The 16,125-nt window shown below is 35.6% G+C and overlaps 1 protein-coding gene across 1 annotated transcript in view; it reads left to right on the forward strand.

The window, feature by feature from the left end:
• The window catches only part of DOCK4 (dedicator of cytokinesis 4), a 255,664-nt gene that overhangs the window by 157,762 nt on the left and 81,777 nt on the right, over window positions 1-16,125 (forward strand). The window contains exons 14-21 of the mRNA XM_074870262.1: window positions 3,998-4,122; window positions 5,664-5,826; window positions 7,372-7,478; window positions 8,155-8,311; window positions 14,056-14,153; window positions 14,256-14,339; window positions 14,431-14,531; window positions 15,238-15,319. Of these exons, the coding sequence (XP_074726363.1) occupies window positions 3,998-4,122; window positions 5,664-5,826; window positions 7,372-7,478; window positions 8,155-8,311; window positions 14,056-14,153; window positions 14,256-14,339; window positions 14,431-14,531; window positions 15,238-15,319 (917 nt within the window). The remainder of the gene's footprint in view (window positions 1-3,997; window positions 4,123-5,663; window positions 5,827-7,371; window positions 7,479-8,154; window positions 8,312-14,055; window positions 14,154-14,255; window positions 14,340-14,430; window positions 14,532-15,237; window positions 15,320-16,125) is intronic.

Raw genomic sequence — 16,125 nt, forward strand, 5'->3', positions numbered from 1 at the left:
ATTTTTAAAATTTGGATCTAAATATATTTGTCTAAGTTTTTATTATAATTTTCTTTCCTTTTTCCTTTCCAGAGTGAAGTTTAGTTTCCAAATCCTCTTTCTTTTTTACCCTCAGCTGTTTTCTAATAAGGCTTTGTGCTTGATTTTTACAACCCCATTGACTTTCGGGTTTTATGAGCTTTTATTTTTAATATGTTCATACAAATATTATGCTGAAGATTTGTCAGGAGCATGTTTTTAAATTCTTAATGCCTGAACTATGCAAGTTCAATATAGTTGATTTTCTTACATTTTGATTTCAGGTAGTGATCTTTTTTAAACCCATAGTGAAATATGTGTGCATACAAATCCAGACAGAAGGCCAAATTTAAACTAAAACCTACATTTTTGTAAAGGTGATGAAATATCAGATATGCCACATACTTTGAGAAAAGGAGGCTCCTGTTCCATGTCTGATGCAGACTGTACCCTTGATACATAGCCCATAGTTTGCATTCTTTTTGATTAATTTTCCAGTCTATTTCAGTTATCTCCCTTCTGCTTTTCTATTCATTTCCATGTAAAACATTGTTATTCCTCATATAGCATGAGAGACTTAGTCTCCTCTTGGATTGAATTTGTGTTGCATGATAATGAAGAAAATCTGGCATTTTCTTCCAATAACATGACCCACGTGTCTTGATTTTCTCTGAGACATTGAAAAGGGAGTAGAGCTTCCTGAATGGATGTGGATCAGGACAAAATTCATCTGAACAATCCTCTCATGACATTGATTACAATCTCTGCCAAGGTTCTGTAAGAGGAGAACAGGACAATATTTGTGAAAGTACATCGTACTCCTGTGTCTCTTTTTCCATGTGATTTGATTTCTTCTGGCAATTAAAAAGGTGAAACTCAATGGGTTTGGATTTTTTTAAAAACTTTAAAATGCAGACACTGTTTTTGAAAGCCTGCTTCTGTGAAGCTCTGATTACTTCTTTTAGAAATGCTTTCTTATTTTTGCATAGAATCATAGAATGGTGTGGATTGGAAGGGACTTTTAAAGATCATCTTGATCTTTAAAGATCATCATCCCTGCCCCACCATGGATAGGGACATCTTTCACTAGACTAGGTTGTTCAAAACCATGTCCAGCCTGACCTTGAACACTTCCAATCATAGGGCATCCACAACTTCTCTAGGCAACCTGTTCCACTGTCATGTTCATTTGCATTTAAATCCTGTACAGTTTACTCTGTTTAAAAAGGAAAAATACAGTTTTCACTGAGTTTCATCTGGGCTAGGGCATGAAATTTGTGGTGGAAATGGTTATTTGGTTATGTTTCACTGAAGACCCCATGGAAAATTGAATTAATTCCCTGCTGATAAATGAAAATAATAACTGAATGTAGCACAAATATATGTAGAATTCAAGTTAATCTTTAAAGAGAAATTGCTGCAACTACAAGTAGTTTGCTAAAATCAGTTATATAACAAAGCTTCTCTGATTACTCTGTGTTGTCATTTTTTCTGAATGTAACCAACTGCCAGCACTAACTAGAACCAATCCTAGTATAAGCATATGCTAAGCAAGGATCCAACATACTGCATGCTCTTTGGTAACCATACAGTACTACATTCTAAAACTTTTATAATAAAATATTACTGCAATGTGGAAGTAATCAGAATGTAGTAGTTTTAAGGGTAATTTTGTGACTTGAATAAACGTAAGAACAGCGTTACTGATTCAGGCCAGGGGCCCATCTAGCCGAGTTCTGGAAACAGACACCTAAAGAAGAGTAAGAACCGAGCATGCATATATGCATGTATGGCCATTACCCCCTGATCTTCTCTCAGCCTCCAGCTATTTTCAACTCAAGGGATTTCCTGAGCTGCTTGTGATGGTCTGTTTCATATCCTTTAGTGGATCCTCCTTCCACAACTTCTCCATTCTTCCCTTGAACCCTTACACATTTCTCACATTCACAACATCCTTTGAAAAGGTTTTGATTTGTGCTTAGTTTTTGGTTTGGGGTTGCTTTTGTGGGTTTTTTTTTACAAGTCTTGCTGTCTGTTACCTGAGTAACCACCACCTTTTGCTTATTTTGAACCGAGTTCCCACCAGGAGCCAGAGATTGATTCAGTGATTGCACACACTTATTAGTAATTCAGCTTCTTCATCCTTGACTTTACACAAAACTCTTAAGTGAACACCATCTGGTCCTGGTACTTGTTTCTGTTTGTTCTGTCTGACTGTATTCTATCATCTGTCCATAGTTTTCAGAAGATAATTGATAATAAGGTAATACAATAGCGGATTCCCCCCCCTCTTTTTATGTGCATAGTTCTTGAGGGCTTGATAATATAGCAGTTTCCTTTTGCCTTTTTTAAAAAAAAAAAAAAAAATTGGCAGTGGTTTAGATTGTGCTTTGGAGGTATCGTTTAATTATTTTGCATACAGTAATGGAATAATGTTATAAAAATATTAGAAGGCTGTAGCAGGTTCATGGTTTCCGGTACTTAAAAGTCACTGGAGAGTTGCATGCAGTAAAATAAATGCAAGAAATGTGAAACGTGAAAATATCCTGGAAAGTTCAAGCAGGTCAAATTCTGCTTGCACATTAAAATGAAGCTAGAAATTGAGGATGCACTAATTATTTATCAGTTACATATCTGTTAATTAACTTTATCCACAGTACAAGTATCCATCTCATGTCTGACTTCTCAGTGATACACCTATAAATACACAAAACTGTCATACTGGATTTCCCCAGTGCTCTGTGAAAATCTACTTTATTAAAAGAGGATATTCCCATTTTGCTAAACTTGCATTTCACTAGATGAAAGCATATATTCTCAATTCCTTTTTCTACCAAATCTAGAAATTAGAATTTTAGAAGATGCTCCTAATTATGATGCATTTGTCCTTCGTTTTTCTGTTTCACAAGAAAAGTCCAGTTGCTTCCAAGTAGATCTGTTAATGTTTGTCCAAAGCTAGATTTGTTTACACTTTTTAGAAATAGATTTACCATCTTCAAACAGAAAATTGGGTCTTCCCTACTACGCCACTCCAGTCACCACCAGTACTGCTTCACCCCCATCCTGTCCCCCCACAACTGCCAACCAATCTTTCTTCCTTTCATCAACTATAAACTTTGCGGTTTGTGTTAACTGAAACTAAAATAAAATTACCATTGATCGCATCCAGAAGATCCGGTTATGGTCTGACAGAATACTTAGCATGTTACTGTATGAACGTGCAAAGAATTTAAATTTAAATATGCCCGCAGTATTTAATAACTTGTAAATACTGTGTCACACTTAGGTAGTGCCTGTGTTGGATTTGTATTTTGAATGTGTTGATGAAAATTTTAATTTCTCAGAAGCATTTCCAACATGCAGAAAATAAGCTAAGCTAACTTTTTGCTAGTAAACTTTGGAACACCCTGTTAATGTAAAATGTATTGAGATCTTTTAGATCAGAAAGACAGATTTGAATGCTAGCAATCTGGGAAGCCTACTCTTCTAATGGAAAGAACACCAACCTCTTGTTTTTTGCTGCTTCGAAGTAATACACTATTTTGAGATTAAGTGTAAAAAAGTTCTAATCAGTTCTTCAAGGAGACATTAAACAGATAAAAGTAATAATTACAAATGAAAGAAAATACATTAATATTGCCTTACATTAAAAGAGAAATTAAATGAGGTGAAGCTAGACACCAGCTTTGTTACAGCTAGAGGTTGCCATTGTGAAGACCAAAAAGAGCTAAAGGAGTAAAAGCCCCTAGAATTGGTTTAGTATGTCAGATCATCTCCTGGGCTTTGATGAAACTTTGTTGGTTTTCTTGGTTTATGAAACAATTGTTATTATTTAAAATCTGAAAATACTGATAAATATGTGGGTGTGATACTATTCCTTCTTTGAAAAAGAAGATGAAAATCTACTAAGGTACTAAAAGCAAAAAGCAAGTTGAACTGACTTTGATACACTTTATGTTTGATTTGGGGTTTTTTATAGGTGAAATGAGGAATGATTTATATATTACTGTAGAAAGAGGAGAATTTGAGAAAGGAGGGAAAAGTGTGGCCAGAAATGTGGAAGTGACAATGCACGTCGTGGACAGCAGTGGTCAAATTTTAAAGGTATCTTTGTTGTATGTTTTTCTTTGCTGTAGTTAATTTTGACACACTTTTTCAGATGTAAATCATCTTTTGTGGCATTGCTTGAAGAGTACAAAATTGCTTTGGAAAGGTCATGTTTATCTTTTGCTGTCCTTAGATATTAAAAATATTTCCACTTTGCCTAAAACCTTTATAAAATGCATGTTGTTTTATTTCTGTGATCAATTATGTGATTCAGAAAAACACCAATAATAGCCAACCAAATAACTAAAGATTCCATTAAGATGTGGAAAATGTTGAAGCAAGATCAAGTTTTGGAGAATTTTTTATTTCATAATAATTCTTCTTAGTAGGTATGCATTTTCTCATGTTACACAGAACGTGTTTCGATCATTTTCAATTTTTTGTCTGATTTTAATAAATCACAGATCCTTGATGCAGAAATCACCATGTGTCAATAAAAGAATAATGTTCCTTCTTTTCTTCAGATTAGATTGCTTGCTGCTGCTGATAGCCCAATAACAGGCACTGGTTTATATTTTAATTATTAATAGATTACTGTTTCTCAGATTTTTTTCTGTACCAAAAGATTTCTCTTCACCTTCAACCTTTTCCATACATATTTAGCATAAATTTTTTTCCTTTTATTTGAGAGTACTTTTTTCACATGTTCGTCATGATTTTGAGGGCTGTGCGGTGACAAAATGAAGAAAAGCTGACACAAATTGTCTGGTGCAAATTGTATGCATGTGTATGAATATGTCAAGTGAGATTGTGTGTATAAATGCATGGCATGCAATGTATTTTATATATAACTTACATATTTTATATAAATTATATATTTTATATATATTTATATACATAACTATATATACTTAAGTGTGTGTTTATCTTTTTATATATATATACACACTAAAAAAAGGGATATTGAGATGCAAAGGTGATCCCTTATAATTGCTAAGGAGAAGAGCTACAGCTTACCTTTCCCACAGAGAATTAATAGGTATCCCCAAGTCAGGACTTGGACAAATCCATTTGCCTACATTGCTGTGGAGAGACAGTCATAGGTTTTGCAAAGTCAACCAACAATTTGCTTCTTCTGAATCAGGGAATCCAGATTTCTTTTTTTTTTTCATGCTGGGATGTACCACTGATAACAGCAGAGTTACAGGCTTATTTCAGAGGACTAAATACCTTGAGCCTGGTCTGTTCTTGTTTCAGTTATTCTTGTCTGTTGCTTGGGCATAACACTGGATAGACCATGCTGCGTCATGGGACTCCACATCACGTTCGTTGCTTAAGCCTTTCTGATCACCCAGTTCCCCCTGTATAATACTTTGATTCTCATCGCTGTGGATGATTCTTGCCATTTTTTCTAATTAGCAAGTATTAACAAAGTGCTAATTTTGTGGGTTTTAAGATACTGAGCATCGTACCACATGTGGCATTCATGATATGAATGTAAATATTAAATACTCTTCCTTGGGAGAGCAGTCCTTGATGACATCTTACCAGCGAACTAATCTATCTTTAAATCTTTAATCATATTTTTTCTTCATTAGGATTTTATCTCATTCGGCTCTGGAGAGCCACCAGCCAGCGAGTACCATTCTTTTGTGCTTTATCATAACAATGGTCCCAGATGGGCTGAGCTTCTGAAACTTCCTATTCCTGTGGATAAGTTCAGAGGAGCACACATCCGCTGTGAATTCCGGCACTGTTCCAGTAAGTGCTGTTCATGACTTCTGCTAGTACTCTCCATTACAGCTGCGTCAGCACATGAGTTTCCATAATACCTCAGGAAAGAGACAGCTGCATGAACTTTCTCTGTAACGCTTTCATGACACAGCTTCTCAGGCTTGCAGCTCTACTTGGTGGAACTCAGTGCTTTCGTAAAGCCGGAATACAAGGAGAAACCAGCCTAGTTTTATAACATAGAAATAGACAACATTGCAGCTGCAAATATAAACAGAATTTCAGGTAAACTCAAAATGCAAATTTAGAATTTACCTGGTGAATTATCCAAAATTATACCTGTTCCTTAGTATATGTTTAGCAATCCAACCAGTGGGAAACATATGTAGATATATCATGGTCAATTAACATCAGTTTTGTATTGCCTTTTTTTTTTTTTTTTACTTATAAAATAAAATTCCAAAATTCTCTAAACATTCTGAACAATTTTAGAGATGATTTTGAGGTAAAAATTAAGGTCCCAGTTCACATTCTGCATACCAAGGTATTAGAGACGGGTTTCATAGCTGTCAAGCTTGTAGAAGAAGGTGGATAAAATTGTCCATCTTTTTTGATGATGTAGATATAGCAAAATTTGATTAATTATGTGTGGAAAATGGCACACACAATAAGTGATAGTATACTTAGATTTTGGATACATAAACTTCAGAATGTAAGGAACAGGTAATATGGGAAGAAATTTGCATTAATTTCTTTTTAAGATTTCTTTTATGAGGTATGAAATAATAAAGGAAAAGCATCAGTGGTGTGTTTCAAACAGGTGATAAATTTTTGCACAATCTTTCCCACGCAGTAGAAGTTGGATATTTTTGTAATGATTGCCTACCCACCCCAACTGTGCTAAACCAGGCTCAAAAGCCATACATACACACATTTGAGGAAAAATTGCTTGATTTTCAAAAGTGTTCAGCTTCTGCACTCAGTGGCTTCAGTAAAACCTATGCCATCTCAGTGTTTTGTACTCTGCTTTACACTTAGGTGATAGGTGAGTTTTGGAATTTGAGCTTAGACATCCAAGTTTGAAAATGTTATCTGCTGTCTAACATTCGTGTAAGGAACAGTGACATCTTCAGTCATATCTATAGAGGCAGGTGCCTTGTTTGAAAATAGTGCGGTGTAGCCTGAGGCTGACCTAAAATGGAGACCAGTAGGTAGAAGCTACTATAGGGGATAACTGTCACCAAAAAAATCCTTTTCTCTTCATGTTGGACTGGCTAGGTCACATTTGGGTTTCCTGGCATTCTGTATATTGCTAAGACTGTATATTTGGTGCCTTCCATTATTTGTCATTAATAAATACCAGATCATTCCAGAATACTGCTCTCTGATTTACAGCAAGATAAAAGGAACCATTACAGGAGATAATGTGCAAATCTGAAAAGAAATCTAAAATAATCTGTCTGACTAGCTGCAAATACCTTCCAGTATACTTTCTTATGTTGTATTATATCCATTTATTTTGTCTAAAGTGTATAATATTAACTTTAAGTGCTGCTATTTACATATGTGTTTCAGCAAAAGAAAAGGGTGAGAAGAAGTTGTTTGGCTTTTCTTTCGTGCCCCTGATGCAGGAAAATGGGAGGACTCTACCAGATGGCACCCATGAACTCATTGTACACAAGGTAATTTGAATTAGTAATCATTAGCTGTAATGATTTCTCTGGAACATACTTTAAATGCCTAGAAGCATTAGGTTGAGAAAGTCTGTATTCATTACCAAATGAGTGATAATCTTGTCACTGTTAAAATATCCATTGCTGATTGTTTAATATTAAGCTTCCTGTTACAAACTGCAATTGAATCTGGGTATGTGTTTCAGTGCACTGGTTTTACCAAGTCTTACTATTATATTACATTGTATTTATAATGGATTTCACAAAGGTAAGTTCAATTAAAACACACAAAGTGAACCCCATAATACCCTCTTACGAAGCTGGAAAATCAGGCAAGCTTATTTATGCAGATATACTCAATGTTACCATTTTTAGAGGTATTTCAGATTTGTGGAATTTTGTTTCCACGTTTAACAGTTGTCTCTTTGTTCAGAGGATTTGATATGCTCCCAGATAAATTTTAGATTTTAACACCAAAATTTGTAGCTATTCATTTGACACAACCTGTGCAAATTTGTTAGACTTCAATATCAGATGTGAAGCTATGATCCAAAACCAAAGTTGCAGCAGGTATAGTGAAAATTCTTTGGTTTCTGGCAGAGAAATTATAATAATTCATATAATTTAGGGATTTGGTCCTTTGTTTTTATGCAGTACAGTTATTTTAACAGGTTTGTTTTTACAGTGTGAAGAAAACACAAACCTTCAGGATTCTGGTCGCTACCTCAAACTCCCCTTTTCAAAGGGAATTTTCCTAGGAAACAACAGCCAAGCAGTAAAAACCACTAAAGAGTCCTTCTGGATTACGTCCTTTCTCTGCTCCACTAAACTCACACAAAATGGTAGGATATGTTGATTATTTAAAACATGATGAATTCCGACGAGTGGGATAGCTAGCCTTTTCCATGCCAAGCAAGCACGGATGTACTCAAAAATAGCTTATGTTCTATCCATTTTGCAAACTGGTTTTCTTCATAATTTTTTATATCCAGATGGAAACCAATGCAGCATGATAAACCACTGATTTTAAGTAGTTCAAGAATGCTTCTTAGATTAACATGATACTGGAATCAAATGCAGCACTCTTGGAATCAACTATCAAAACCCAGATGCTTTACAAAACCTCTTACTCTGTTGTAGAGTTTTTATGAAATGCTTATTGTAGGCTTTAGGCTGTGGCAGTTTGGTTTTAATTAGACACATACTGCTTTTTTGTTGTATCACTTCTCTTCCTTTAAGCCAACAAACATTTACTACTACTTAAAACAATGTTATACACTGGATATAAGGAGCAGCAGGTAGAAATACATGTGTTTGCACTCTTTACCATTGCTCTGTATAAAATTCTTAGGATTGTTTATTTGTCATATTAACTACAGTTTATAACTGAAAGAGTTTTCCACAAATTTCTAAATATTGTGCATTTGCTTGATAATGTGTTTCTGACCATTCTTTGATATATCCACAGTTTTATATTATTTTTTCTAAGCTGTTTATCAGAGTTTTAAAATCTTGCTTAGCTCTTCTGTGTGAATGACTGTGTCTTTATCCTTCTTATACATATGATGATAAAAATGCTAATTGCTTGCAAATTGATTGTAGGTGTTTAATAACAACTAGAGCAGCTTTTTAAGTTGAAATAATTGTCCTAATTTTCACCATTTAGTAGCAAGTATCCAAAATAGAACTATGTGCAAATAGTAGTAAGTGGTCTGTTTCGCTGTGCACATCCATTCTGTATTCTCATAGCAATTAGCTTCAAAGTAATAAAAGTTAGCCAATAAAAGATTTTCCCAAAGGTTGCTAATAGGCAATCAGAGACTAAATTTGCTTCAGTTAAAGGCCTTGATTTAGGAAATCACATGAATCTACTGGTACTTACACATGCATGAAAAGTGCTGCCTGGAATGTAAGTGTCTCACTGATAAATAGTTGCGCTATTGTCTGGGGTTATAATACTAATTTATATTCACAGTACAGGAGTTATTTTGTACTTAATGTAAATAGATGTGTTGACATAGGGCATAAAATTTCCTTTTTTTTTTTAACCATATTCTGAGTAAGAGGGTGTAGAATATCTGAATAATATTGATCCCCTTTTCAGCTCTGAAAGAGTTAACAATTATTTCAGCAGTACTTCAGAGGGTGGAAATATTTTCAATAGACAGGCTCATATTTTCTCCAAGGATCTTCTTTGGGAAGTTCATCTTGGTGAGTTTCCAAATCCCCATTCTTTTAAACAAAAATTTGCCAAAACCTATTGCATGCTCAGAAAATGAACATAGAGCAAAGCATGTGGATATTTGGTCATGTGAGCATTACTTCAGTTATCCCTGAGAGAATGTAGCGTAATTGTTAAAAAATACAGGATTAAAAGGATCTGTGTATTTACTTTTTTAGTAAACATTTGTATCGGTATTTTTGAAAATTGCTGATTATTTTTTAATCTATTTTTAAGTTTGGAGATTTTTCTGAAGTTCTCAGAGATCTGCCTGTGTCTACAATGTCCAGCCTGGAAATGGATTGAAAATTATGCTGTTGGTCTGGCCATGGGGTGGGGGAGGACCCCAAACCCAGACTTGTAAAGGATGTGACTCAATTAGGTCACAGCTTTACTAGCTTGCTGGGAAGTTTTACTCAGCTGTCATTCTCTCATTGATTATTCCCACATGCCATCAGCTCTCATGCATATTAAAATTATGGGGACTGGGTGAAGGAGGCTGACTCCCAGTTGTTGGGATCCATAACTTCCTTACCCTGGGTACTTTGGAGGGGTCTTTAGGATTATTTCCAAACAATTTTCAGAGACCTTCTAGCTAGAAGAGTCTGTGCGTTCATCAACATATCTCATAAGAACACATCCTTATCTAATCTGTCTGCCAATTAGCTTTTCCTTAGCTTGATTTTTGATCCTGGATACTTAATCAGTTAATGTTAACAAAGAAGTATACCCGCTTTTGTATATTACATTCTTAGCTGGGTCGTTGCATTTCATTATCCTGAAAAACCCAAAAGAGCAAGAGAGAACATAGTATTTTTCTACTGAGTAGTTATCAATACAGTCTTACTTATTATTTGACATATAGGAGGGATCTCTGCCTGCCAGAGACTCAGGATCCATCCAGCAAGGTAGAATATTTTAGCAAGTTGGCATCCGTTCATTTCTCAGCCCTGATTGGCACAACCCCAGTAAACAGCTGTTCATCAGCGGAGCAACGTGCCATACAGCCTGTCTGTTGCAAGGCAGAGGTGTAATCCCTTGATCTGCATTTAAAAAAAGCCAAACCAGTGATTAATAAAACCAAAGTCACAGGGGGCAGCTTTCCAGAGTGACCCCAGTTTGGAGGCAGTGTTGGAAACCACAGTAAGAGCCTGTTGGAAGAGAAATGCAGACTGCCAGGTCTAGAATGTTTCTTTTGAAGTGCAGTAGTGCTACACCAGGCCAGTTTCTGATGTCTCAGGATTTATAGGAGAGGGATGGAAAGATCATCCCAAACCACTTCCTTACACACATGATTCTAAACCTTTTATTAAACCTAGCACTTTGGATTTAAATTACGGACTTTGAGAAGGAAAGTGTTTTGTTTGGTAAGAATGGTTGGTCAGGTGTAGCCTATTTTAAATGTACAAATCTGATCATGATTAACAGAAGGCATTGGAAGTGTTTTTCTTCTTCAGCAAAATTTATGAGCAGCATTGACTTTTCTCCTTTTCCAAAACTATGTTTTCCTAGTGGGCCTTTTTTTGGGGACATTTTTATATTCTCATTTCTCTTAATACATGACACATTGCTATCCCTTTCTCTTGTGATTCACATGTCAGATTTTCTATGTGTGTCATTTATGCTTGGGCTATTTGCTAATGTTATCTCAGCAATGTCTTTCCTTCTTAGCATTTCCCTTGAAATAAGTGCTTTGAAGTGAGTGTCTTACATTTGCTTTCTCCTTTAATTAATCCCCCACAAATCCCTAATATTGACCATCAGCTATCTTCCACCAAGTTCCTTCAGGAAACCTGTAAAGAAGTGTTTTTCCTGCTATGAACAGACAGCTTCAGCTAGTCTCACTATGCCACAACTCAGGCTGAGGCTTAAATGGAATAAAGTGTAGAAGTCCACTTAATTATCTGAAAGAAAAATGCAGTTCACTGGATTTGTAATGCTTGTTTCTTGAAAATTCCTGACAGAAGGAATAATAAGACCTATCATTTGTCCTTTGTCTTTGGGATGTGTCTCTGAATGCATGTGTGGGACCCTTCAGCACTCTTAGTGCAACTCAAGGATCTCTTTTAATCCAAAACATTCCATACTAGCAGAGTGTGAAGCAAAACAAAAAAAAACATATAAATGCATAAAACCAATTCGTGCCCACCAAAATCAATTAAGGCAGCAAAGTACTAGTGGCATAGCATGTAGGGTGTTTGCCATTAACACCTCTGACAAGATTTAAATATAGGTGGAGATTTATTTAATGTCATTAAACACAGAAATATTCCTTAATTTCTTCTTGTGGGAGAGAGGTGCTTTCCTGGACTAAACTGGGAAAGAAATGACACAAATATGGGTGGGGCTCAAATGTTATTTGAGTGTGAAAACAGTCTGTGATAGAAAGCACCCAAATCATTGCTGAACCAAGAGGAGAACTTGCTATTAGCTTCTTAGTTTGATAAGTACTGAGAACATTTCAGAGAACTGGATCCTTCTAAGACAATGCTGGACAGTAGTTCAGCTTAAACTGATGGAAGGGTTGGATGTTGGTTAAGGTTTTCTGCATCAAACAGCCAGGCTTTGAGAAATTCTGAAAGCTGGTTAGTGAAACGTGAAAGTAGTAAACTTGAATGTAAAGGAGCTTTGGGAGTTATTTAGTTCAAAGGTTCAAAATTGTGTGGAACTTTTACTGAGTACAACTTGAAAGGAGTGCTGCAGACGTGAGCAAGTGAGTCACGAGCAGAAAATGTAAGGAGTAAGCAGAGCATCTGCAGCAGAAGGGAGAAAAATAACAGCAACATGTCAAGAGTTCAACAAGGGTCAGGATCAAATGAAAACTGCTGAAAAGCAAGTTTGCAAAACTCTATTTTAGGATATTGAATGGCATGGGACATGAAATTCCCAATCTCATAGCAAGGTGGTTTTTTAAGTACATCTCTGAAGCTGAAAGCAATAACACATCACTGAAGAGTAATAAATATAGTACTTACATTTAAGACAGGTGGAAGAGCAGATATGTTAACTGGGCCATCACCCTCCGATGAATTTTGTGCAAATATTTGGAAGAAATCATGAATGAAAAAATGGACATGTAGCTAAATGGAACGTGCTGTAAGATGAGTTTATCAAAGGCATATCATGCCAGAATAAACTTAATAATCTTTCTTTTCAAAAGTTTTTTTTATTATTATTCTTCAGAGGAAGCGTAGCAGATCTAAACCATCTGGACTTCAATAACACACCACATGGGAAATTAGAAAAGATACAGATTAGAGTAAGAATTTTAAAACTGGTAAATAAAGACTAAAAGGGACCTAGCAGGTCGCACTGTAGTGGAAGGAATTTCCTTCCTGAGTGGAAGGAAAATACTACTAGATCTGAAGAATTAGGCATGGGATTGATTTCCTTTTTTAAAGGGATGGAAGGAGGTGGGGATGGGATTTACTTCACTAAAAGCTGAGACACTGGTGAGCCTGTTAATGAAATTTGCTGCTAATATGTAGTTCAAAGGGCTCATCAGTTGAGAGGGACAAAAATCAAAATACGATACAGGCAAAGCAAGGTAACTTTGATTTAAATAATTAATAAGAAAGAGTAGAAATTAGATCAAATCTAATGGTACGAAAGGCAGGATCATACCCTAATGAAGATTCTTGGGGATTCTGCTGTAGCCAGGGAGTTGAACAGTGTTAAACAGGAGAAAGACCTATTTGTGTCACCAATATGATGTATCTAAAAAACCCGCCAAATTCTAGAACATATATGTCAGATGTTTACATCAGACATATGAGCTTGCTAACGATATCGAAAACAGTGATGTAATCTCATCCGTAATGTAGTTACCATTTTGGTCAAGAAAGCAGAAGGAGAATGAATTAAAACTGGAGGAAGTATGGACACTCAGGTATGTTTTAGCTCAGAAGAGTTTATTTTCCAGAAGAGATTGTGTTGCTTATTAATAAATCAGCACCTTAGAGTTATTGTGTTTGTTCTCTAAAAAGACATAGAAAGATGAGTATTTTAAATATATTCAAACTAGTAATTAGGAGACTATTTTTAGCTGTCAGAGGACAACTGTGGAAGGCATCCTTCAATGGGACAAGAGACAGCAAAATAGCTACTTAAGATGCTGGTTGACAAATATCTGAACAAGATTGCATGATACAGTTGCCACAGGAGACTGATTTTAGTGACCCAGTACCATATTCTTATGTTTCTATTGGTGGAGCAGTTACGGGATGGAATGAAAATTTATTGTTGGGCAGATGTTTTCTTTTGGTTTAATGATGCCAGGTTTTGCTGAGTGAACTGTAATAGTAGAATTTAAAGTCTGAAATGCTGATTTGCTTCCAACTTTAATCTTGCATTTTGTTTTTGCAGGAGATATGCTTGACCTTCTGAAATGGAGAACCCACCCAGACAAAATTGCAGGGTGCCTCTCAAAATTGAAAGAAATTGATGGTTCAGAAATAGTGAAGGTATATATCTTTCTATCCTTTTAGATAATATGAAGGAAATAATATATTTGCGTCTCACAAAAATACCTATTTAATAACAAGTTGTCTCTTATTCTCTCCCAGTTTCTTCAAGATACACTGGACACTTTATTTGGGATTTTAGACGAAAACTCTCAAAAATATGGGTCAAAAGTATTTGATTGTTTGGTAAGTTTCATTTTGTGATAATGCTTAACACTGTTCAAGAACTAAGTAAAAAAAGAAAAGCTTTTGTTTTTTCTTTTTCCCTCACATTTAGGTTCATATAATAAATTTGCTGCAGGACAGCAAGTTTCACCACTTTAAGCCAGTAATGGACACTTACATTGAAAGTCATTTTGCAGGAGCACTTGCATACAGGTGAAGTCTGTACTTTTTCTATCTGATTTGTATACTGACATTTATTGGTCAATGAAGCAGAGTCAATCAGAGGTTAAAATAAACAGTATCATTAAAAATAAAATACAATGCCTGTATGAATGCTCAGATTTAGGCCATTAAAAAAGAGTAAAATAAGTTACCAGAAAGGTTACTTGCTAATGCTTTAACATTGTCTTCCTTTTAAAATCTTTTTCTTCAGTGGATTTCTTTATTTGAATTACTTTGAAAAACAGGAGCCTTAACATCATCCAGCTGCAGCTGTGTTCACTGTCTGTGTAGAGCAGTGCACTAATTTCACTTATTCTACTGTACTCTCTGTATTTGTTTACTGCCTAGACTTTCATTAAAACCGGTACTGTTTAATGAGACTGCAAACCAATGCATGGGGTAGTCCATGCTGGCAGGGACTCTTCTGGCTTAACTGAGCTTGTATATCTCTGTCAAAATCATTCTGCTGCATATGTAATGCTGGTATTATTTCCTGTTCATCAGCGACCTACTAGGTGGCTTTCAGGAGCCTGAAAAATTAAGTGTAATATTGGGCCTGTAGTGATTAGTGAAATCTAGTCATATATTTTTTATTTTGGTAGTGTTTCTCATACGACAGCTATTGGTTTGCATTTTATGTGCAAAGTTAACCCTCTCCCACTTCTGTGTTATAATACTTTCTGATGTGCTATTCTAGAGATCTTATAAAAGTATTAAAGTGGCATATTGATCGAGTCACTGAAGTGGAGCTGCACGAGCACATACAGGAAGTACTAAAGGTAATAAAAGTTGTTGAAGGTGATTATATATTTGAATGATATATTCGTACAGTACCAATAGGTTTAACTTAGGAAATGAAGCCGAGTATGTATAAGTGATGGAATGGTGGTACTAATTCTAGGGAGCTGCAGACTTTTCAGTGCAGTTTATTCATCATTCTCTTCTGTCACTAAGTTGCTCAATACAGCTTACTACCTCGAGACTCTGGAGCTTTATGTTCCTTACTGAATGAGGATATAAATGAGTAGGAGGTAGATCTAAGAAGTCAAATATAGATTGCATTGGTGGTATTAACATCTGTCACATAACTGAATCTAAATGGCAGGCAGGCATGCTGACTTAATGGTTCAATCCTGACATCAGGGAATTCTACTGACAGTGGTGGTTTTGGTTGCTCTTGTTGTCCTGTTTTGTACCATCAACAGAGCACAGCATGGAGTCAGGCTGAGTTGTACAACACAATAATCACATTTGGGACAGGTGCTACACTCTGGAAATAACATATTAACATGGTACCCTTCTGTGCTTTTCTGTGCTGCTGTTAACTTAGGTGTCTCGATAATAAGAAAGGGCTGTATTTTTAGTTTACATTCCAACAGTTTTGCAACTTAATTTAAGCTTTTACATTTTTTTTTTTGATGTATTATCTGGTTGACAGTTGACAGGAAAACAACTTTTAACAGGCAGAGAAATTCCAAGAAGAGTTAAAAAGTTTATGCAATATGTGTTTCTGTAGCCAAAGACATACATGGGATGGGGGAACAGGGGCAGTGTTGAGATTTTTCAGTTTTCCATTTGTTAAAAA

This window comes from Strix uralensis, chromosome 5, assembly GCF_047716275.1.
Source record: "Strix uralensis isolate ZFMK-TIS-50842 chromosome 5, bStrUra1, whole genome shotgun sequence".
Lineage (NCBI taxonomy): Eukaryota > Metazoa > Chordata > Aves > Strigiformes > Strigidae > Strix > Strix uralensis.